This window comes from Leopardus geoffroyi, chromosome D2 (genome assembly GCF_018350155.1).
Source record: "Leopardus geoffroyi isolate Oge1 chromosome D2, O.geoffroyi_Oge1_pat1.0, whole genome shotgun sequence".
Taxonomy (NCBI): Eukaryota; Metazoa; Chordata; class Mammalia; order Carnivora; family Felidae; genus Leopardus; species Leopardus geoffroyi.
In genome coordinates, this window is record NC_059334.1 from 28,632,555 (window position 1) to 28,658,013 (window position 25,459).

The window sequence follows — 25,459 nt, forward strand, 5'->3', positions numbered from 1 at the left end:
TTTTTCTAAATGAAAAGCTAGAAAACTGATTTCTCTCAATATAAATGACTATAAGTGACTTTGATTGCTATTCTATTGAATTTTTTGAGATTTTGTTAGAAGAACACCTCAGCATCAATACAAAATTAACAAATTTGCTTATCAAGGAGCATCAAATAATTGCTTTTGCTGACTACAGGCAAAAAGGCAAGTGTGTGGAAAGTGGAGAACAGAAATACTGGTAAACATGAACATTAAACCAACATAGAGTCATGGCACCTTAATATTATTTCTCACTCCCAAACTTGCCATTTAACCAATTATGAATTCCCTGGTTCTATAAATACCACAAGATAGAAACACATTTTTTTTTTTTCTGAGCTCTAAGTCTCATTTCACACAAAAGTTTGGCAAGTCTCAGATTTGCTACCAAAAGTAAATAGATGTCCTATGGGGCTGGATATCCTGCTTCCTGCTTCAATTAATAAATGGGACTCTTGCTCAACATGTATGTCATTAAAACTCACTCATTGCAAATGAAATAACACAAGGGAGAGCAATCAACCAAATACAAAGCATGGACCAAGGTAAAGTCCAAATGACCCAGTATCTCCCAACATATCAATGGCATCATAAAATTAAAGACATTTCAGAAACATGAAAACCAAATGCAGTATCTGTGCTTTGCTTGATTCTTGACTACAAGCCATCTTTATGAACTTATTGTTAATTTGTTAGGTGTAATAATGCTAGATGGTTAAATTAAAAGTCTCTATTGGTTAGAATTGCATACTATAATATATACGGGTAAAGTGACATGATTTCTGAGATTTGCTTTTAAGATACTCTAGGGGGGGAAATGGTGTGTGTATGTGGGAAGAGGGATGGGAAAGATAAAAAAAAATAGCAAAATATTGATAATTGTTGAAGTTGATGTTTATCATACTGTTTACTTTTGTGTATGTTTTTAAATTCAACTTAAAAAATAAAAACAATTGTTTCCTCAAGGTTGAATAGTCTTTTCAGTCTTCAGAAGCCTACCACTAAGTGTTATACTTTAAGAGTCTGTTATTTTTTCCTATCCCCAAATTTAGCCTCGGGCTACCTCTGAAAGAAGTGACGCAATGAAACCTCAAAATACAGACTGGTGCTACAACATAAATGTGCCTTCAGGGGAGGGAGAAGGAGATGTGTTAGATAACCTTATAAGGTCTCATTCATTTGAATTGCTTCATTTGAGAAAGACACTGAAAGACCATTTTAACGGTCAGACCTGGAACTTTCTTTATCCATTTATCTAAGCCAGAGATGTTCACTCATAACCATATGTGGCCAAACAGGGTTTTTAATAGAGCCCTTGAAGCAAGCAGATGGAAACTAAGGATATTTCAGAGACATGTTAATGCCTTTATGAAAGATCAGGATATAATTACAAATGTACAAATGCATATGTGTATTCTAACAACTAGAAATAAAATCATATTCATAGCTGTAGGGAACTCTCTGTTAGCATTCTGACAACTCTATGATAAGGTAACTGAGTCAAAAACATTAATCTCTTTACAATATCTCAATCACATGCATTTATTGGTGAAATCATTTCATGACTTAGAACACTGAATGACAACAATGTATGCAGTATAATAAATGGTTGTGGTATTAAAATTGTAGTAGAAAGGGAATACTGAAGAATTTTTTTTAATTGGCAAATTCTGACTCCATTCTTGACCATGTTAGTGCCCCTTGATACATGTTTGTTGCAGTATATGCTGATGACCAAAGAACCTAGACAGAATCAAAGAAAATCAATTTTCACAAAGGTACTCTGATTCCAGAAACATTTTATACCACTTTATAGTCTACAAAGTATTTACACATAAATTATGGAAATTGATCCTAAATAAAAGTCTTCGAGATTTACAACACAGGTTTTGAGTCCCATTTTGCAGATAAGCAAACTGAAACCCTGAGAAGTTTGCCCAGAATCAGTTCCAAATTCCAAATGTCAACTGACACATGCAATAAAAAGTATATGTCATTCTCTAAATTATTTTAGAAAGACATTTTGGATTCACTGAATTTATTTTCCAGTATACTTAGTCCAAATGTCCCTGTATTTGGTCTTTACATAATTTTCAGTTTTCATCAAAGCTTTTGCTTCTGTTGCCTTCCAAGGCCATATGCAAAGACATTGCCTTTGCCTAGGCCATCTGAATAGAAATCCATGTTGCTATTGTTTAGTGGCTAATTTTGCTAATTATTTTATAAAATATTTTAAAATACATTATGGTCCTTTGAGGCCTAATATGAAGATGATGTTTTCGAAAATTAAAGCCTCACAAAATTGAAGAAAAGTGAGAGCCAAATTTTAAGTTAATTCAAATGCATTGACTCTTTTTTTTTTTAGTGTTTCCACAGTTTATTTATAAATTATTTTGGAGAATTGTTGATCCTATTCCCAAAAGCTGACCCACAGACGCAGCTGATGGCTTCACCATCCCTCTAGTTGCTCAGCTCATAAAATAGGAATTATCTTTAATCTCTCTCTTTATCTCCACTTCTAATCCATTAGAAAACTCCTGTAAATTTTACCTAAGCATATATCCAGTAATTAGCCAATTCTCATCATTTTCACTGTTTCCACACTGGTCAAAGCCACCATCATCTCTCTCCTAGATTGGTACAATGGCCTCCTTACTGACCTCCCTGCTTTTATTATTGTCCTTTTAGAGTTTATTCCCATAACAGCAGTGTGAGTGATCCTTTCAATGGGTAACTTGATCATAGCTTTACTCTGCACAAAATCTTGAGTTGGTTCCCAGTTTTCTCCAAAATAAAGTCAAAGTTTTTTCAATAGCATATGAAGCCCTCTATGACCCAGGACCTAGTACCTCTCTGACTTCATCTCTAATTCCTCTACCCTTACTCTCTCCATTCTAGACCGATTGGCCTGTTTGCTATTCATTGAACGTATGATCTGCACCCACCGGAGGGCCTTTAGACAAGCCACCCCCCATATACATTTAAGGTCATCAACCTCATCTCCTTCGAGGGTTTGATCAAAAAGCCACTTTTTCTTAGTGGCCCTAACCATCCCAATTTAACATTACAAGAAACGGACTTTTAACCATAGAGAACAAACTGATGGTTACCAGAGGGAAGGTAGGTGGGGTGGGGGTGGTGGGTTAAATTAGGTATGGGGATTAAGGAATGTACTTGTGATGAGCACTAGCTATTGTATGTAAGTGTTGAATCACTAAATTCTATACCTGAAACTAACATTACACTGTGTGTTAACTAACAGGGTTTAAAAAAAAACTTTATAATTTACCTCACCCTCTATACTCCCAATCGTCCCTAATCTCACTTTTCTTTTTTCTATAGTACCTGTTACCTAATAATATGTTATTTATGTTTTTGTTCATGTCATCCCTTTAGAATAAATGCTTATATCTTTGTTTTGTACACTGATGCATTCTAAGTGTCTGGACCAGCATCTAGTACAAACTATGTACCCAAACTATGTATTTGTTTAATGCATGAAATCTCTAAGACCAACCCATTGTTAATATATCACTACATCTTCTTTAAACCCTGATTTTCTAATTTTTTTGGCAATTCAGTTTCATATTGTACTGAAATTGGACACTATACACTGAGATTGAATTTATTTACCCAATTTAAACAAAATATGTGCAGTTATTTGAAGTACTATAAATACAGTTTTGAAAAGTCTTTAGGTGAATGACTATGCTTTGTAATTGTATAAATCATTAAGGTCCTAGATTCATTTGGGAATATTTAACTTGTCAGGTAGTTTATGGTTTGTTTCTGCATGTGGTATAAGTGCAAGAGAATTTTAAACATATAATGTAGTATAAATTTGATTCTGTTGAAAGGCAAATCAGAACTAATCATCTTGTTATGGTCAACAAGTAAAAGGAGGGTAAACTTAATGCAATAGCATATTACTACAATATTTTAGAACATAAAGTTGTTTTCTATTTCTTTTGAAAGACCACCCTATGTCTTTGGGCTAATTTCGGCAGCTTCAAGTAGTAGTCTTCTTTGAATTGCATTATTTTATTTTGGGATTTTTCCACACCCCATGAATGGTCTTCCTCCATGCTCTTGATTACATTGATTCAAGACAGACCTGGTGGTGATGCCAGCTTAGGGGCTAGTGGCAATGTAGGGGCCTTGCAGAGTACTTGGAGTCAGACCCAGTCCAAGAAAGGCACCTGATTACTACTGAGAAAGAAACCAATGATCAATATTAAGAGGAAATATCAATTATGAGATTAAAGGGGTGAATGTGAAGTCAGAACTATGGAGCAAGATAAGATCAGAAGCCAAGGTATCAGAAAAATGGCTGAAAACTAAGGTATGGGACACAGCAAAAAATGTTATTCATCATAAATAATCCAAGATTTCTCCCAGGAAAAACAAAGTGAGAGAATTACATTCTCAGTGGGCTCCTCTGTGTTCCTGTCACCAGGGAATGAGGGAAAATGAAGCAGCACGAAGTTGATGGGACCTCCAGCCATCGTAGAGGAGCTCTGTAGCTGTTAGGCAAAACAGACATCTCAAAGGCTACTTTCCATAGAGAAGCAAGGAAAGTAAGGAGAAAAATCAGAGGCTCCCAAGCAATGAAGATATGAGAGGGGGGGTTATAGATATGATTTCCTTCGGTATGTTTTAATAGATACAAGTTGTCAAGCCCCGTTTGGGATGTGAGATGATAAAAGTTGTAACATGTCAAAGGGAATATTCAAAGATATATTTATTGTTCTTATGCCACTTGTAATTTAACCATGAAAATGAGATATCTACATAAAAAGTGAAGATCACTTGCTGACCATCTAAATATTTCCACTTTCTGGTTTCTTGCCTTTTTTACATACATTCTTTAAGAACACTTTCTCCAAAATTGTATACAGTATCATTGACTCAGGAACTGCAGAAATCAATCCCATGTACCCAAGATTAGCATTACACACCCAGTTTGTCTTATATCAAATGTAATTGTGACCCGCATAAAAATGTATTTATTTAATAATAGAGTGTCTATTATGTGTCAAGTACTGTTCTAGGTATTAGAGAAACTGAAGTAGACAAAACACTACCTTTATCCTCATTGAACTTGCATCACAATGTCATAAACTTTTATACCCTCTCTTCCTACTAGGGGAACATTTATTATTTTTAATCACTCCCTTACAGTGCATTCCTTAAACTTACTTGTCCATCAGTGTTGATAAGTGCAGCCTCTTCCATCCCATGAATCAGAATCTTGGGGGGAAGACTGAGAAATTTATCTTTTTAACAAGCTCTCTGGGGGCTTTATATGCAATGATACCATGATAATTTGGGGGGGGACCACTGCCCTTTTCATAGCATACTGAGGAATTGGTGATTTCATTGGACTATTTCTGTGGGACCCCTCTGATTGCCATGAGTAACATTCTTGGAGAATGTGAAATTTCTCATTGTTAGAGAATCTGGAAGCTCTCTGTGGTTTTCCACAGCCAATTCCCCTAACAAAGACTAACAAGGTAAACTTTTTCAGGTATACTATTTATGTTCAAACAAAATGATTTTCTCTATGTGACAGATGTTACTATATTCTGCTTTAGGGAAGAAAAGAATCAAACATTAATTATGATCTAGTTATGATCCATAGAACCAAAAGATTCATTTTAAAGATAAAGTTGAAATGATGGAGATTTAGGAAGTTTCTTGTTAAAAGAAGGTAAGATTGAATGAATCCTAGAAATCCATTGTGAACAATATAAATATTTTCATTGAAGAGGCTTTTTGTGAGTTAATGATAGTATAGTCAATATTCAGTACTAAACAATATGCAATGACAGCAAATAAAGTTGATATTCCAATAACAGCTAACACAGGTTTATCCTGTCCACACACTATTCTAAGTACTTTACAGATATTAAGTTGACAATTCTCTAACCTTCTATGGAATGTTTTTTTGTTATCATACTTATTTTGTAGAAGAGAAAATGAGGCATACAGAAGATAAGTAACCTATCGTGGCCAGGATTTGATCCTAGGTGCAAAAATCCATACTCTTAATCACTAGACTAAACTGCTTCTCATTAGTTTTTTTAATACTTCTTCAAAGAATCATACCAAAGAAGTTTACACAAAACTAAGAATCAAGAATTTTATTATTTTATTTTATTTTATTTTGTTTTATTGCAGCTTCCTTGCCTCAGTGTCCTTAATCAGCCTAATTTTCATCTGACTCATTTTAAGATGAAGATAACATTGTTGTTGAAGCATGATCATCTAGTGGTTAGAGGTTCTAGTCTGAGAGAGGTACGGTTTTGAATCTCAGATCTGCCACTTACTAACTTTATGAATTTCAGCAAGTTCTCTCTCCAAGTCTCAGTTTCCTCATCTTTAAAATGAAGGTTATAATGGGACCTACATCATAATATTGTTTAGAGATACAAGATAGCTCATTTACAACAACTTAGGAAGTGTTCGATAAATATTATTAGCAGCATCTAATGAATGGACAATAAATAGCAGCATCAGTAAACTGAACCAAATAATCTCTTGATTCTTCTACTTGCACTAAAAAGAGTTTCTCTTCTAATTACAAATGATAGCAACCAAAACATCAAATTCAGCCGTAAGTCATTAAACCAATTATTTCTTTTGTAGGAAAACCAGAAAGGCTATTGGACACATTAATTTATATGTCATTAGTTATCCCCTCTATTCCAAAATGTGTTCTAGCATCCTGAGACACCTTGCATAGTACAATCACTGTGACTCCAAGGGGTCAAATGGGCAGGCAGTTAATGCTTCTCTGTGAAAAGCTCAGTAACTCACTTTATAAATTTCAGCTCAAAGCCTATGTTGAGGTGAAGAAAAATTGACATTCGGTCTGTGAACTTAATGTCAAGCTCCAGAAAAACTCTAGGCAGTACATGATTAGCGATTAAGGGGACGCAGACAATAAAGACATTGCCAAATTGTAAAACAAGACTCGGAAATTACAGAAAATGTTGCTAGTTATTGATTACGGTGACCATTCAGTTCCCATTGAGCCACCCAAAAGAATCATTCATTTTCCAGCAGAGAGCCTGCTCATTTGCAAGATAAAAGAGAGGCATTTCTGCACATGCCCATAATGTTCTTCACCACTGGGGGCAGCTTTACATAAGACTGCATTCACTGAAACCAAAGCAACAGTCCGAGCAGCTTTCAGAATGACAGTCTGCAGAAGTGAGCTGAGCGTGTGTGCGGTACGGGGCTCTCCTGCCTCCTGGGCTCCAACGCAGCTCTGTGGCTGAAGTGGGTGCTCACCACCAGAATGCTGGGCTATGGAATACAGATGTGGCAGCTCAGGTAGCCCCACGTTGCCGGGAGGAATACATCATGCTTTCCGATAAGAAGAAATTGTAGAAGCCAGTTTTTGTTTTTTTTTTTTTTAACGACCCCCCCCCCAAAAAAACTGTAAAGATGCAAAAACGTAATATCCACGAAGATCCTATTACCTAGGAAGATTCTGATGTTTTGCTACAAATGCGGTATTGGAATTTATTTGTTCTTGGAGTGTTCTGCGTGGCTGGCAAAGAATAATGTTCCAAAATCGGTCCATCTCCCAAGGGGTCCAATTTTTCTTCCTGGGTGTCAGCGAGCCCTGACTCACTACAGTGCAGCTGACAGGGGCTGTCATGCAAGTGGCCCCTTAAGCCAAAGCAAAAGACCTAAGGACGACCTTTGAACAATACAAAGGATGGGTATGTTTTGTCATTTTTCTTCTTTCCTTCTTAAAAAAAAAAAAAAAACGAAAACAAAAACAAAAACAAAACCCTTTAGTCTGTGTTGTAATTCTGCCTTAATTATTTTAGAGATTACCTTTCTGTCCTTAAGACTATAAATTCAATTGCTTAGTGGACACGTTTCCTTGCTTAACTACTAAAAAAAAAAAAAACCCTAAAAACAATTCTGTTTACATTTCATGGAGGTGATATTTGATATGAAATGTTGTTATTTAGATTTAAATTTTTAAAAAAGAAAATACATGCCTATTTTTGCTTGATTAAAAATAAATGAATTCCTTTTTGGGGGGATAACTTTTCTAAGTTGTTTTTATTTCCAGGTTTCAATGTAATTAGGCTACTGAGCGGATCAGCTGTAGCACTGGTTATAGCCCCCACTGTCTTACTGACAATGCTTTCTTCTGCCGAACGAGGATGCCCTAAGGGCTGTAGGTGTGAAGGCAAAATGGTATATTGTGAATCTCAGAAATTACAGGAGATACCCTCAAGTATATCTGCTGGTTGCTTAGGTTTGTCCCTTCGCTATAACAGCCTTCAAAAACTTAAGTATAATCAATTTAAAGGGCTCAACCAGCTCACCTGGCTGTACCTTGACCATAACCATATCAGCAATATTGATGAGAATGCTTTTAATGGAATACGCAGACTCAAAGAGTTGATTCTGAGTTCCAACAGAATCTCCTATTTTCTCAACAATACCTTCAGACCTGTGACAAATTTAAGGAACTTGGATCTGTCCTATAATCAGCTGCATTCTCTGGGATCTGAACAGTTTCGGGGCTTGCGGAAGCTGCTGAGTTTACATTTACGGTCTAACTCCCTGAGAACCATCCCTGTGCGAATATTCCAAGACTGCCGCAATCTGGAACTTTTGGACCTGGGATATAACCGGATCCGAAGTTTAGCCAGGAATGTCTTTGCTGGCATGATCAGACTCAAAGAACTTCACCTGGAGCACAATCAATTTTCTAAGCTCAACCTGGCCCTTTTTCCAAGGTTGGTGAGCCTTCAGAACCTTTACTTGCAGTGGAATAAAATCAGTGTCATAGGACAGACCATGTCCTGGACCTGGAGCTCGTTACAAAGGCTTGATTTGTCAGGCAATGAGATTGAAGCTTTTAGTGGACCTAGTGTTTTCCAGTGTGTCCCAAATCTGCAGCGCCTCAACCTGGATTCCAATAAGCTCACATTTATTGGTCAAGAGATTTTGGATTCTTGGATATCTCTCAATGACATCAGTCTCGCCGGGAATATATGGGAATGCAGCAGAAATATTTGTTCTCTGGTAAATTGGCTGAAAAGTTTTAAAGGTCTGAGGGAGAATACAATTATCTGTGCCAGTCCCAAAGAGCTACAAGGAGTAAACGTGATCGATGCAGTGAAGAACTACAGCATCTGTGGCAAAAGTACCACGGAGAGGTTTGATCTGGCCAGGGCTCTCCCAAAGCCGACATTTAAGCCTAAACTCCCCAGGCCGAAGCACGAGAGCAAACCCCCTCTGCCCCCCACGGTGGGAGCCACGGAGCCTGGCCCAGAGACTGATGCTGACACTGAGCACATCTCTTTCCATAAAATCATCGCAGGGAGCGTGGCCCTTTTCCTGTCCGTGCTCGTCATCCTGCTCGTTATCTACGTGTCATGGAAGCGGTACCCTGCGAGCATGAAGCAGCTGCAGCAGCGCTCCCTCATGCGAAGGCACAGGAAAAAGAAAAGACAGTCCCTAAAGCAAATGACTCCCAGCACCCAGGAATTTTATGTAGATTACAAACCCACCAACACGGAGACCAGCGAGATGCTGCTGAATGGGACGGGACCCTGCACCTATAACAAATCAGGCTCCAGGGAGTGTGAGGTATGAACCATTGTGATAAAAGCGCTCTTAAAAGCTGGGAAATAAGTGGTGCTTTATTGAACTCTGGTGACTATAAAGGGAACGTGGTGCCCCCTCCCCTTCCCTCTCCCTCCTGCTTTGCTGGCAAGGTCCTTCCTGGTCCATTTTAGTACATTCATAATACTGGTCATTTTCCTCTGGTACAAAATCAACCCACTGAAATTTAAATACCACAATCAATGCAAAGCTCAAACTCTGGTTTAATAGAATGCCTATTGTATAAGACTCTTGATTGATTGCATTAATATCTCACTTGTTTTAAGATAAAACTTCTTTCATAAGTAGTCCCCCACCTCTGCTGTTATTTGCCTTGGGGTGGGACCAAATCTACAGTTCTAGAAGGTTTGTAGTTCACTGGTGAATCAAGGAAAAAGTGAATGATCCCAGGTACTTGAAGCTTGAACTGATTCCAGGAGAATGCTTGACTACAGGAACATTTAGAAACAGAGCCTAAAAACACTGTCTGGCTTAAAAAGAAAATTGAAGGAAACTATCACATGATGGTGCTGAGTTAAAGAAGTGCCACGGGCAGTTTCCAGAGGTGTTTGAATTACAGTAAAGCAAGCCTAGGGAAAAGTGTTGAAGGGTTAAAATGCTGCAAATAGACAACTGAAAAATGTGAGGAGATGGTAAAAAATACAAAGTTTTAGACTTGAAGCCTTATCTCTGAAATCCATTCTTGTAAAATCGAATCAGAGTTTTCACTGTCAATTTCTCCTAGCCTTTAATTAGCCTAAATTTAAAAAGAAATTTTTTTAATTAAATAACCAAGAAGCAAATTTGAGGAGGCAGATTTCTCCACTGTTCCTCACCTTAGGGAGTTTTCAGAGATGAGGCTTGCAAATGGGAAGGCAGCTTGCTATTTGCTTGTGGCTGGGAGCTTACCAGAATTTCTTTCCAGTTCTTTCAAGGACTCTAATGTAGTGAGTGGAATCTTTAGCTCTGTCTGTTCTTCTGTCTGGGATTTGTAAGACAGTCCTGTTGTGTTCCATTATGTGTCCTGCACACACTAGTCCCCTAATGACTGACACCTCATTCAGAGGCATAAGAGAGAACACATTCCAAGACATGCCTTCCACCAACAGCCTCACTGAAAAGAATGATTTTGATAATGCCTTAATGAAGGTATAAAATCTTAGAGGAAAAAATACCAACCCTATGGCAGTTGTCTTTTGCTTTTCTATTGTTGACATTACAGTGTCCCTATGTTCATCTATATTGTGAACTCATCCATCAGTATGAATCTGTACGGACCCTGCTGGCAATCTGCAAACTGCATGCATGTTTTTATGTCGTAGGTGAAAGTTTATTGACTGCAGCACAAATATCATGCCTTCTGTATTTAAGTAACTTTGACCACAGTTCATTAAGATTTTAGAAAAATGTTTTTGGTCTGTATTGTATCCTCTTTCAACCTCCAAAATGAACAATCCTATTATAGGAGCAAAAATCAGGAATTGCAACATTGAGTCTGTTTCCTTTAATTTGGCTTGCCAAGCCCCATATCTTTAACCACGTCCCTGTTCTTTCAAAACAAAATCACTGCAGCAAAAAAGAAAAAGTGGATGGCTATTTTTTAACCAGCTTTTTTATATAGTTTGAAGTCTTTTCATATGCTGAGAGGAAAAACCTAGGCAAGTCACCATGAAATATAATTGCAAGGAAGACAGATTATAAAAAATCATACTTTTATAAGCAATAAAGGAAAGGGGACATTTAAAGTGGATTTCTCAAAGTACTATGATTTTGATTAAATCTTAAAAGAGATGCCAGTTCAGAAAAGCATCATAGCTACAATATATTTACCCAGGATAATTGTTGAATGTATACTTATTAATGGTAAACAGTCACAGATTCCCAATTGACTAATAATGCAGATACTTCCTTACAGTACTATGAACTGGATGACTGAGCCTACTGTGATGTTTTTCACTGAAGTTGTAATTTTGCATTTTTCATATAATGTCAGTAAATACATATTCCATTTCAAAAAGAAAATTTCTTTGATCAGCCTCATTTTTATCTGTACTAAAGATGATTGTATTAATTAAATGCAGTGTTAAAGTGAAAAAGCCCATTTCTATTCTTTGACTTGACCTTTTGCCTCATTTGTCACAGATACCAAATAAATTCAGGCAAGGTATATTTTTGTACTTATCTTTCTGAATTCTTGCAGATCTCACTGCTGTGATCCTACTGGTATATATAAAATATGTTTGTTGTATTGAAAGTGTTTCTAAAATTCAAAGCCACCTCATGTGTTAGATTAAATAAATGACCAACGTTTTAAAGGCTGGTCATTTTTTAACGCCTAAATTTATTTATAAATTCAATAATAGAACCAAAATAAAATCCCTTAGATTTTAAATGTTATTTGATTCAGGATATGAAATATTTCTTAAAAAGAACCACTACCACCCCCAAACTTTGGGAATGAAGCTTCCCTAGTTCTCAGGATCTTCTGATCACAAATATATAACTCTTGTAGGCTAGATAATAACTAGTTCACCACCATGAATTTAACAAAGTCAACTTGGTCAATGCTCTCCTGCTCAAAAGTTGTTGTTCTCACCCTGACTGCATGGCACTTTCTGGACTACATACTGTAAGTCTATTTTCATTCAGTATTTCAAACTCATTGTATATTAGAGAAATATAATTGGTATTCCATTTTCTATTCCAAATTTACATGAAGTATCTGACTTCCCTCAAAGGTGACAACAGTTAAATAAACAGCCTGACCTATTGAACTACACAACACAGATGCGTCAATGCAGAATAGATTCGGTCAATACTTTGAATGCTTTACCAGAGAGAGAAGAAATGCAGTTTAGTCACTGAACTGCATGTTATTCCCCCCATTTTTATGAGCCCCAGTACACAGTGCTACTGCAGCACGGCTTTAATAGTCCCAATGCCACAGTCTTCTAAGCAATACTTATGCAATATATATTCCTTTTAAATGAGTTTATATTTTCCAAGACTGTTGACATTACATTTTTTAAAAAAATTTAAACCATTTTTTACTTGATTTGGTGAGTCAACTCTCTAAGTATACAGGCAATAAACTGTATTTCTGTGGAGCAGGAGTGACCTCCAGTGGCCAGTTGGACTAACCACAGTTATTCATACACCTATTCAGTGTTTCTAATCCTGAATCCTTACGTAAACATGATTTAAAACATATATTTTTTGATCTGTGAATCAGATTCGGATTTTATTTAATTCATCTCTCTGGTAAATATAGTGTAATTTTTTGAGTTATATTTTGCATATTGACTTACTTAGTAATTAGCCTAGAGGCCACAAGAACTGGTACTGAGGGCTAGAAATGTGTCCATAGATGAAGAGCAAGTAAGAATGTCCTAAGAATAGATAAGAAATTCTTTAAAGTATTTAAACTCATTGGCATTGCCCAGATATTCTGAAATTTTCATTAAATGGGTTAATATTTTCCATAGGCAGGATACTGAAATATAATGTAATTTAGATTCAGAAAGACAAATTTCCATATTAATATTGAAAGAATCAGCATCAGTTATTTACTAGTCCGTAGGAATATCTGAGCTATCAGGTGAGGGAGGCCTCCCCTTCGGCTCTAGAACTCTCCAGTTTCTTGATCATGCCAGTGACCTGTGCTTTGCCCCAGTGCTTTCCCCAACCCTCCCCCTTCTCAGCCAGCTGAACACTGGTTCTATTAGGCTCTCTGACAATGATGTTACAGTCTAAGAGGTGATGATTCATGGATAATGAAATTATGCTCTCCTTCTGAGGAAGGATAATGCAGAGTCAGATTCGTAAATTTGGCAAGGGATGTTACGATGTTGTAGGTGCATGAAATATCCTCTCTTCCCTTGACATTTACCAAGAAAAGAACTTAAATAGTTTATTTAACATGTGGATTAGACCAGCATCAGAAACAAGCATCCAGCCATGAAGCCTAAGAAAAAATGAGTTCCAGATATGACAAATGAGAATTGAGCCATAAGAAATAAAAAAACTCAGAAACTGTGTTGTTTCTTCCATTCCCTTTTCCCTGAGTTCTCATTGGTATCTGGATCTGTAGCAAACCCACAGAGTTTTTCTGTACTTGTACTTTCATACCTGCCTATGTTAAAAATCAGACAAGGTTAGAAGAAACCATGAACATGAACTATAGGAGTAAATGTGAATTACAAACATTGTAAGAGAAACAGAATTGATGGAATTTAAATAGCTTGTATTAAATGACTCTTGAAAACTAAGAAAAAAATAATATATAGGTGAAAGTGAGTTCACCTAACCTAATTGTAATAGCTTACAGAACTGGACCCAAATTTTGCTTCATCTCCAAAGCATCGGTGATTTTTGCATACTTGTGTAGAATAAAATAGAAATATTACTCAGAAAATCGACATAAATCTAGTTTACAGTTCTTTTTTATGGTACAGTATGGGCCTTAGATTCAAGTTTCTCTGACATTTGCTAATCTAATGATTTGAGGCAAATTTCTTAGCTTTTCTCAATTTCAAGTTCCCCATCTGTAAATAGGCACGTATTATTGACTTCACATGGTTATTGAAAGAACACAACTAGAGAAGTACTCTGCTAACTCTACAATGGCAAATGCTTTTTCTTTTCAAAGAGCACTTGGTGAGATACTCAGGTGTGGTTGCTGGTGTTCTATGTCTGACCTGGGCAAAAGATATCACTAACCTCTATGTTACAGAAGCCCAAAACCATTTTACATGAATGCGAATTCTGAGACTAGGAAGCTAGTCTAGAACTTAGTTTGTCTTTGACCTTTACTTGCCATAAATCAAAGTTTCTTCAACCCCATGTTATCAGAGTCTAGGAGTTTATTAATAATGATCACAATGTATACTCGACATAAAATAAAGATACCAACTAGAGAACAATGAACCAAAAGCTTATCAAAGTAAATAAAAATTCTGTGTACCAAATCAGGTCATTATAGTGAGGACTTTCAAACAACATAGGTTACCTGTCCATCCCTTTTCTAGTATCAATATTTTGAGCGCTTGTTGTTTAACATTTATGGCAAGATGACATCATTATTGAACAAAAAGTAATTGCTCATAACTTGTTACAGTAGGGTTAGCATACGTTCCAGGTATCAATCACATGACATCTACTTTGTTTCTTTGTTTTCCCCAAAGATTATCCAAAATCTTCTCCTAATACAGAAATTGCTATCGTCTTTATCAATTACTGTCACTGAAAATCCCTGTATTAAAAAAGCATAAAAACACAAAGGCTTTTTTTTGTGAGTAGCACCCTATTCACTTAGGCAAATTAAATACTCTTCTTTGTTGTCCTTTCATCAAATAAATGACCAATGTAATCACAAATCTTTCTCCACTGGATGCAGCTTGTCTTACCAAAAATGATGTACATGCATTTCCAAAATTCTTATAATTTAAATAGACAAACTAACTGTTGCTTTTTGACAGCTAAGTTTCTTTGAAATCTCTAAAGTACAGAGAAAAGGTAGTAGTTTTTCAGTGGAAAAAGTATTAGTGAATTTTATGCTGTTTTACCTTCATAGGATTATTGGTGGATGTTCTTGAGTTAGGTCTTCTAAACATGTAAGAAGAATTCCAGGAATACAGACTATCTGACTCACAATGTAAGACTAAGCAGAGGCAATCTATTTTACAACTGTACTTTCTAATGACAAAACCCCATATGCAATAATAATCCATTTTATTGAAAAAAAGTAAAAGAGCTTCTATCTTATCCTATCCAGCAAACGTTGTAATGAAAATTGGTAACTTTCTTGACAATTCTTGATATTTTCCTTTTATTTGCCAGGGGATCCCACTCCCTATCCCCCAAGAAGAAATTTCCTTTCTACCTTTCTCCCACCCTTAAACTGTTGCTACCTACTTCACATATGCAAAAAAATTGTTTTATCTCACCAAACACAGTCTTCCTTCATAGAAACCAACACAATTTGGTCACCTCACTCAGAGGAGTCACCTATCTCTAATAATAATTAAAAAATTGGGGCGCCTGGGTGGCGCAGTCGGTTAAGCGTCCGACTTCAGCCAGGTCACGATCTCGCGGTCCGTGAGTTCGAGCCCCGCGTCAGGCTCTGGGCTGATGGCTCAGAGCCTGGAGCCTGTTTCCGATTCTGTGTCTCCCTCTCTCTCTGCCCCTCCCCCGTTTATGCTCTGTCTCTCTCTGTCCCAAAAAAAATAAATAAGCGTTGAAAAAAAAAATTTAAAAAATAAATTATGAAACAAGATTTAAGTCTGGCTGAAATATAGTTGAATCATGGGTTAGCAAAGCATTAAAGCCTACTTCTATTTTCCTTCTGAATTACCTCCTAGAAAACAAAATATAGGACTTTATATATGGGAGTGTCCAACTACATTCCACCAATCAAAAACATTTATACCAACAATCAGAATTTTTGTCTTCTCAGGAATAAAATGCAAATTGGCGGGGGGGGGGGCTCACATATAAAATGATAAGGCAAATTCTACATTTAGCAAAGGCAATTTCTGTTAAAGCTTCATTGCACTAATTAGATCTGTTCAGGGTGTAAAATACATGTTGCCACTGAAGAGCAAAGGACTTCATTAAATACAAATCCTTATTCAGCACTCTTGGGGCTCAAACTTATTAATGAAGTGGGGGTAAAAAAATGTTCTTAGACAATGGATAAACTATATGATAGTGAGGCTATACTATCAAGTGGTAGTCATGGCTTCAACTGGGTTATCCCCAAATGTAGGTAAAAATTGGTTCATGGCATTAATATTGATCTGTTATACAGTCTGAAAGAAGGAACATGCTTACCCCTTCCCCATTTGAAGCAAACAACCAGAATCTCACAAGAATATTTAAAGGAAACTTGTAGAATATATCATGATGAGGCTGAAGCAGTAGGGTAACTTTAAAAACCTCTGATAAAAGCATTATAGGATCACAACAGTGAAAATCCTCTAAGGAGTTTAAAAACTAACTCATCACTTAAGGGTCAGTGTTGGCTTGTGCTCATTGATTTGTTAAAGGGGCTTTGCACAATTTGTACAAAATTTTAAAGTGACAAGGCATAAATACTTGATGGAGATCCTGCCATTTATCCAGTGGAAGGTTAGGTAACATCACTAAATGATGACTAAAATAGAATAAAGATCTGTTTAATACAGCACAGGTGATATTATATAAGTATATCATGTTTTCCACCAAGTAAGGCATGTTGTAGATGTTTAGAAGGAAAATGCATATCCATCCTAAAAGGTGATAATTCACATTTTTTATGTCAATTCACATTTGTGAATGTATGTGTATTCTTGTGTAATGGAGTCCTTATGTGCCAGGAGTGTCTATGCAGGGCTTTTTGTTTATTTGTTTTTAATGTAAGAAGAGTCCTTAGATTGACTCTGTTTTCCTCGAAGTTTTATCCCTTACTCCTATACCTTGTCCCTTCTTTACAGGACTGGCCTAAAATAATTCCTGCCTCACTCACACATGCTTCTGAAGCTAAATTCTATATCTCCCATTCCCATTTGGAAATAATATCCAGTGATTTACCATTGGGATATCCCTCTGCTAGCTAAATTCTAATCTGCCAGCATCATATTCTTTCCAGCCTGTGGCATCCATTCCAGTCCATCTCATGCCATTAAATGGCAGCACACACTTAGTCCTATGGACTTTTACAGGGAGGATTGAGTAGTAAAATGTAAAAATCTACATATATTTTTATGGGCTTCACTTTGGTTGTTTTTATGGTCTAACACACAGAGATGTGTGGGGTCTTTATTAGTTTATACTGAAATGGAAAAGCATTAAGCTAGCTGTAAATTAAAAAGAAAAGGTCAAGGCAGATAAAAAAAAAGAGTCCAGAGTTCATATTATATCTTTCTTAATCTTAAAAATAATCATAAATGATGAGCATCCTGTAGTTTACTTTCATGACATCTGATTTACTCTCCAAGTTTACCATCATATTCTTAAATGTAAGCTTCACATTCCTTCCATTTTTCCATTTCTAACAGAGAGGTTTCTTTTGTTTGTTTTATGGTTGTTTTGTTTTGTGCTGTTTTCTGCCTACAGATCTTTTCCCAGTCCAAACGTACCACTTTGCCTGTTTTTCTAGAATACCCACTCAAATTTTGATCCTGTCAGAAAGTCATAGGATAATTTATCAGCTTTATGGTTGGAGCAATCAGACAGACTGAATTTGTCTCTAGAGTACAATCTAGTCAAGTCTGGGATATCTGCCTTCTGTCTTCCCAGCCTCCCATTCCCATGACTTTTCTCCCTTTACAAGGATTATCCACAGCGAAATTCCTCCATCCAATGGTACTCCAGGCTCTTTCAATTCCTTATTCCTTACCAAATATCTATTCCCAGATCTAGACCAGTATTATTGTTCCTCTTGAGGGCACTTACATTTAAATAGGGATAAAAAACCTTTAGCTAAAGGTGAGAAAGTCAGATATAAGATCAGGCATAACCAGCAGGGCTGGGGAAAGTGCTTCTGAGGGCAAAAGGCTTTGCAAGCACCTCTGAAATCATCCTTTATTATAGATACCTCTAAATTTTTCTCAAACATGAGGCTGGAACTTACCAAAGACACCAAGGTAGAGTAAATAATCCAGGTTTTATTCAGTAAACTATAGTTTGAGAAATATCTTCAGTAAGTTGCCATTATACAAGGCTTAGTATTTCTTCACTGACAAACAATATGGTATACTAGAAAGAACTTGGGCCGTGGAACCAGAAAGAATCAGTTTGGATTCTGGTTCTGAGACTTCGTAACTACAAAGTCTTGAGTCATAGCCTCTTCATCTTAAAAAAAATGTGTAAAGCCATATATATTTAATCATCACCTGATTGTTGCAAGAGGGCAAAGAATCAGCATTTCTTGAATATTTGTACGTACGCTGTTATGGCACACTGCGTGTATTACTTAATTTAATATTCATAAAGCCCCTATGTGATTAAATGAGATGACATGGGTAAAATCACTTGGTACAAAGTTTGGCACATAATAGTAACCTTCTCTAACTGCTAAAACTTTCAGTACCATAGTATGCTTTAACAGTTGAGCCCCACTATCTATTTATTTTTAATGGAATAAGAGATACCTGGCAGACTTTCAAGGATTAGAATCTAAATTGTTCAAGGGCATCTAAGCACATGGTTGATACTAAAGAGTAATGTGGTATGTAAAACCAATATCCGAAACCTCCCAACAAAGCCCAAATGCAAGTCTACCTTTACTTGCATGCCATTTTCCATGCTTTAGCACTGGTCAATTTTTGAAGTACAGGTGCTTTCTTACCTCTGCGCTTTTACTCAAGCTATATCCTTTTTGAGGAATGACTTTCTTCACTTCCAAGTCCTCCTGTCAATCTTGGAGCCTTTCTACAAATCCAATTACAATTTCACTCATTTAAGAAGTCTTCTTAATCTTGCCCTTCCTTGTTTTACATGGTATTTTCTATCCCTGTTGGTGACTACATGACCACTTGTCTGTGTTAGAGTTATTAATGTGTCTGTATATCCTTTTGGAGGAAATGAACTATTTTTTTAAATTTTACTTCTTCTACCAATGATGATTGATTGGTACAGTTTTTATTCATGGTAGTTGTCTGTTGAATTGATTTTCTAGTAATTATGATAAGGTTATTGTCAAGTTCATATTTATTTATATAGTCCACATATACATTTTGTGTTTTTACTTAACATATACATTGTCATATATGCAGTCTTCTCATTTACCATTTATTTAATTGGCTTCAAAAATTGGTTTCAAAAAATTCTGATATGAATACAGTTTTTAAAAATAATGTTCTGATTTAAATGTATCCATGTTACAAAGAACCTACGAATGATTTTCTTTTGATAGTTACCAAGGCAATGAACAATTTAGCGGGTATGTTAAAGTGACTAAGAGCTAAAAAATATTGTGAGACAAAGAAAAAAATATTTAATTCTAAGTATGAATACATCTTGATTTTAGTGAGTCATCTTTTGTTGTAAAAGCCATATATTTGTGACTGCTGTTTGTCCACTGCCTCTTGGGAAAGATCCTTTTCTCATTAGTGTAGATGTCTGCTCATCCTGTCCTCAGTTCCAAAAACGTTCTGCCTTAAATACATTCCAAGGCCGCACCTCTCCTACCAAACACAGGGACCACTCTACACTATCTCGGACACTAGGTCAGAGGTCTTTGGCTTCCTGAATATACACATTTTCAAAGTAACTATTCTACTGGAGACTTCAAACATCAAATACTCAGTAGTTGATAATTAGTAATGCTCATCTTTTTTTCTCTCGATTGATGATGCAGACAGCAGACTTGATCACATAGGATTGAGGCATCTGCCCTTTGTTGGGTCTCCGCTTTCCTCCCTCTCTTCATCCTTTTCCTCCTTTTCATTGAATTTCATCTCACTCATCTCGACTTGAATTTCTTTCAATTTTTCCCTCTGTCCAACTTTTATTTATAAGTCAACCTCTACTACTTAAATATATACCTTCTGACTGCATTGAAAGGAAAATACTGGTGATTTTTATCTCTTAGAAAAGCAGTAATTAAAATGACACAGTCTAATAATTTAATTTAAAATAGAGTTGAAAAATGATTTTTATTCAACAGCTTTGTTTAGTTCTATAAATTAAGAACTGTAATTTTGTAAACAGTAATTTAATTTCAGAAATAGAAATGACATTGCTCATTTTTTTTTTACTTTTTTTATTAGTTTTCTTCATATTTGAGAGACAGAGAGAGCGCAAGTGCGGGAGGGGCAGGGAGAGAGGGAGACACAGAATCCAAAGCAGCCTCCAGGCTCTGAGCTGTCCGCACAGAGACCGATGTGGGCCAGAACTCACGGACGGTGAGATCATGACCTGAGCTGAAGTTGGATGCTCAACTGACTGAGACACCCAGGCGCCCCAACACTAGTCTGCTTCAGATTCACAAAATTCTGCAGTGAATTCTGCAGTGACAGCTGAATGAAAGTAACCTATAACCCATTATACAGGCAAGAAGTTTCCAGTAGGATGTATTCAGCTCTTTTCAATACCAAGCTCACAAATTATTTTTCCAGAGGTCAAATTTACACATAACTCTTTGAACCACGACTATCTCTTCATATTCAACTCAGTTTTAACATCTAGCAGTGTGTTGCACAGAAATAATCAATGGTTAAATTATTCCCATTTTGTTGGCTCAGCTCACAGTAGCCCACTGATTAGTTACAAAAAAAAAAAAAAAAAAACCTATTTGATCTTCAATTTGTATTTCAACTGTACCCAAGTGCAGATGCCATCTCTGGTAATATGGCAAAACAGATTTAGGTTTATAAATGTTTCTGTGTGCTCCAATAACAGCATGCATCCTGCAGTAACTATACTGTAGCTCAAAGTGTTGTAAAAAATACAACTGAGTTTACGAGGAAATCATTTTAGAGTTAATTAAACCTTCTCCACCTGTAATTTAAGAAAAAAGAAAAAGCCCAACACTCTTAAAGACCATGGGGGAAAGGCAGTTTAAGAAATAGAAGTCCTCTGTTTATCCAGGGAGGTACTTTACAAGGCAGACAGCTACACCACAGTAGAGAGACAACATTTCCTCAGCTGATTCGGTTAATTAAAATGCACAGTTACAACAGGCTTTCTTCGAGCCTGCAGCTGAATGACCGAAGTCTCCATTTTACTCCAGTGTCACACAGAACGTGAAGAGGCAAACATACTGCCCAAACACAATTTGACTCACTAAAATCCAGCACTATAAACATGAAATCCATTTCTCAGGCACATTTTAAAAGACATATGATCAAGATTTATGGAATAAGGATGGAAATAATTTGCAGCTAGGAAGGGCCAGGGGAATATCCTAGGTTCCTCTCAAAGTAGTTCTAAGTAAAATTTACAAATAAATCTTAAGGGTAGAGTCCACTTTCAATGCAGAATTCTTCAACCCTTTCCTTTCAAATGTGTGGAATTTGAATCTGACAAACAACCAGTCTGTTGCCAGAATTTATGAGTGATATGAAAAATCAAAGGCCACAAAAGCTATTTGTCAAATAAACTGCAGAACGCGATATCAGTCTGCAGGGCTCATTTGCAGAACTCATGATGAGCATGGGAGGAGGGAATGCTAACAGCTGCAGCCTTGACCGCACTGCCCGTGCCAGCCAGAATTCAAGCTGAGTGAGCTGAGTGTGGCTGAAAGAGGGGGCAGACAAATGAAAAATAAATAAATAAATAAATAAATAAATAAATAAACAGAAGAGGTACTTATAGCTAAGTTTTTATTAAATCAGTAGATCAGAGTGCATAGATGACCACCTATAAAGCCAGTTTAAAATAGATGGGACCTGCAGGTATTCAAATTACATCTGTTCATGGAAGATTGCTTTTATTTCACGGAGTAGGGGAGAGATTAAAGACTCTGGATTAGTTAGACTAGCAGTATGGCACAGCATCAGTTTCCTCATCTGTAAAATGGGAACAGTACTTCACATCCCAGGGCAATTTTGAGGACAAACCGAGATGACATATGTTTGTGGGCATGTCAGGTGCTTGATAAAAGTTATTCCCCTCTCTCTCACTAGGTGTTTTCACAATGCAGCAAGTTTCCATGCAAGTGAAAGTTGACCCACATGAAACATTTATATTACCACATATGCAATCTATAGAAAATGACTAAATATCTCTGGAGTTTAATTAAGCAATCATTAGATCAATCTAAAAAGTGCTTTCCAGAAATTTGGAAACCCTCTGTTAATATCCATTAATGGAATTGCTGTATTAATAATTGTCCTGTAACAATTTTGCCTAGCACCATCACAGACGCAAAAAATTCTGATCTTAGTATTGTCTTTCTCTAGCAATTCAGCATCATTTTCTTTTCATAAATATTACTTAAAGAACTGACTTCATTATCTTTCAAGCCTCTTTTTAAAATGTTCTAATGGCTCTCTCTGTTTCCTCCCCAAAACATGGACATATCACACCTCCCACACACTCAGTGCTGAAGGGAACATGCTATTAACTATTGTAGTAATGGCCTATATAAATATAAATGGCCTATATAACTTAGCACCTAATTCATTTCTAGTGGGAACTAATTTAGGCATTTGGAAGAACAGTACACAATATAATCTGTTTTCAAAAATTCCAACCGAGTCTGTGACATGGTAGCTTCATTATCCAAAGCAATTTATTCAAAGAGTTATGATCAAGAAATTCCAATGGATGTTTATTGAGGACCTACTATGTTCAGGCATTCAAATGGATTTGTTTTTCCTTAAGGCAAACAAAACATAACAGAGGGTAAAGGATATTTGAAATTTGGAGTGGTATCATTTTGAAAGCCATTGAATTTTTTAATTGGTTTTGTAGTCATTTCATAAAGCATTGGATTTTCTCTTCCCAAGAGAGAAATTTGATATGTGCCCTTCACTGGAGACATGATAATAATTAGTTCATTTTAAAGACTTTGAAAAGAGCAGAGATGAAAAGAACTGTAAGAGTTTCTAAATGACACAAGATCTGTGAAGTGGTAGGTATTTAACACAAACTTCATAGAGATGTTATGTGGATTCATTAGTTAATTAGTTAGTTAATGACTTTGAAGTGTTAAATCTTATTAGATTTTTTTTCACACTTTAACACATGTGTGAGAGAAATTACTCTGTCTGAAATAAATAACTGACTATACCATTTCAACATATTGGATCTTTCCATGATATACCTTCAAGACATTCTTTCCCAGTCTGATTTTTTTTTCCCAGACAACTCTTGAAAAGCCAATCTAGACCTTGATTCCCAGCCTCTTTATTTTCAGTATTGACACTGGCTTTCAGGTAACATTAAGCACAGAATTGAGAAATCCTCAGGGCAAGGTATTTAAGGCAATTTTATAGCTCTGTACCACAGAGGAGAAAAACAACTGTTGGGTAACTCAGAGAAATTGGACAAGGTAAGGACTTGAAACCCAATAACTAATGTGCTCTTTGAAAATAGTGACTAATTTCTCTCCTACGTGCTGGTAAAAAGGATGGCAGAAGCATACTAGGTTAGCAATATTCTAACATGTGGGAAACATTTCTATAGCTTAAACAAAAATGTTTTGTTGGCATATATCTACACAGAGAAGAGTGCACTGTCAGTATACAGCTCTGTGGACTGGGCATGCTTGTGTTCTCTGTGTCTAGACCAAGAAACAGAAAAATTCAGTACTCCAAAATCCCCCTCTGGTTCTTCCTGTTTAGTCCTATCTCCAAGATAATCACTACTATTACTTCTAACATCATAGGGTAGCTTTATCCGTGTTAGTACTTTATAAAAATGGAATCATAAAGTGTGTATAGACGGCCCCCAACTTAAAATGGTTTGACTAAAAAATTTTCGACTTTACTAGGGTGTGAAAGTGATATGCATTCAGTAGAAGCCATACTTCAAATTTTACATTTAGATATTTTCCCAGGCTAACAATATGCAGTGCGATACTCTCTCCTGATGCTGGGTGGCAGCAGAGAGCGGCAGCTTCCAGTGACGCATGCTATCACAAGGGTAAACACCCATTCTTTACCCAGACAACTATTCTGGTTTTCACTTTTAGTGCAGTACTCTGAGCACATATAAGGTAGGCTAGGCTATGATGTTCGGTAGGTTAGGTGTATTACATGCCTTTTCAACATACAGTATTTTCAGTTTACAGTGGGTTTATCATAAAGTAACTCATTATAAGTAGAGGAAGATTTGTGCTCTCTCTTGAGTCTTGCTTCTTTCTGGCTCAACATTATCTTCCATGAGATTCATCCATATGGTTGAGTGTAGTTGTAGATCTACTTTCTAATATCTGTCCCTCCATGCCTCCCTCACCAATACACACAGAATCCTTTTCATATTCAAAGAATGGCCATGGGAAGTCCTTGATGAACTTCCTCTCTAGTATATATGATAGCATGGGAGACTCAGTAATAGCTAGTGAATAGTTTCTCCTGGCCATGTTTGTTTGTTTGTTTGTTTGTTTGTTGTTGTTGTTTTGGTTGCACCAGTAAATATAAAAATATAATGCAGTCTTAAATTATTTTGCACTTTTAATATTTGGCCGTGGACAAAGGAAAACACTGAGGTAATCTGTTTAGTAGTCTTTGCTGTCTGCCTAGTTCTCCAACCTGACCTATCCTCCCCCAGAAAAGCCCTTTGTCCCTTGCGTTCAGCTCCTGGAAAGCCTGCTCTACTCTACAGTTGTATTGGGATTAAAAAGTGCACTTACTGTGATGAGCACCAGGTGTTGTATGTAAGTGTTGAATCACTAAATTATATACCTGAAACTAACATTACGATATATGTTAACTATCTGGCTTTTTTTTTTTACATTTATTTATTTTGGGGAAACAGAGTGAGACAAAGCGTGAGTGGGGTAGGGGCAGAGTGAAAAGGAGACACAGAATCTGAAGCAGGCTCCAGGCTCTGAGCTTCCAGCATTGAGCCTGACACAGGGCTCAATCTCACGGACTGTGAGATCATGACCTGAGCCGAAGTCAGATACTCAACTGACTGAGCCACCCAGGTGCCCCTATCTGGCACTGTTTAAAAAAGCTTTAAAAATTGGGTAAACTACTTCATACCAAGATGTTAATGCCTAAATGGTTAGTTCTCCCAGGTAGGGCCTCAGGATAATGCTGTAACACAGAGGTCCAATTACTCTCTAGGGATCTCTTACAGAGCGGCATTTATTGACTTGTGCTTCATGGTTCCTTTACATTGAAGGATTCTAAGAAACAGATCT

The 25,459-nt window shown here is 36.6% G+C and overlaps 2 protein-coding genes across 5 annotated transcripts in view; one reads left to right on the plus strand and one right to left on the minus strand.

Moving 5' to 3' along the window:
• Window positions 1–25,459, minus strand: part of CTNNA3 (catenin alpha 3) — a 1,797,955-nt gene that overhangs the window by 991,789 nt on the left and 780,707 nt on the right. The window lies entirely within an intron of this gene.
• The window catches only part of LRRTM3 (leucine rich repeat transmembrane neuronal 3), a 167,187-nt gene continuing 148,499 nt past the window's right edge, over window positions 6,772–25,459 (plus strand). The window contains exons 1-2 of the mRNA XM_045437560.1: window positions 6,772–7,754; window positions 8,117–9,648. Coding sequence (XP_045293516.1) covers window positions 7,751–7,754; window positions 8,117–9,648 — 1,536 coding nt within the window. The 5' untranslated portion in view covers window positions 6,772–7,750. The remainder of the gene's footprint in view (window positions 7,755–8,116; window positions 9,649–25,459) is intronic.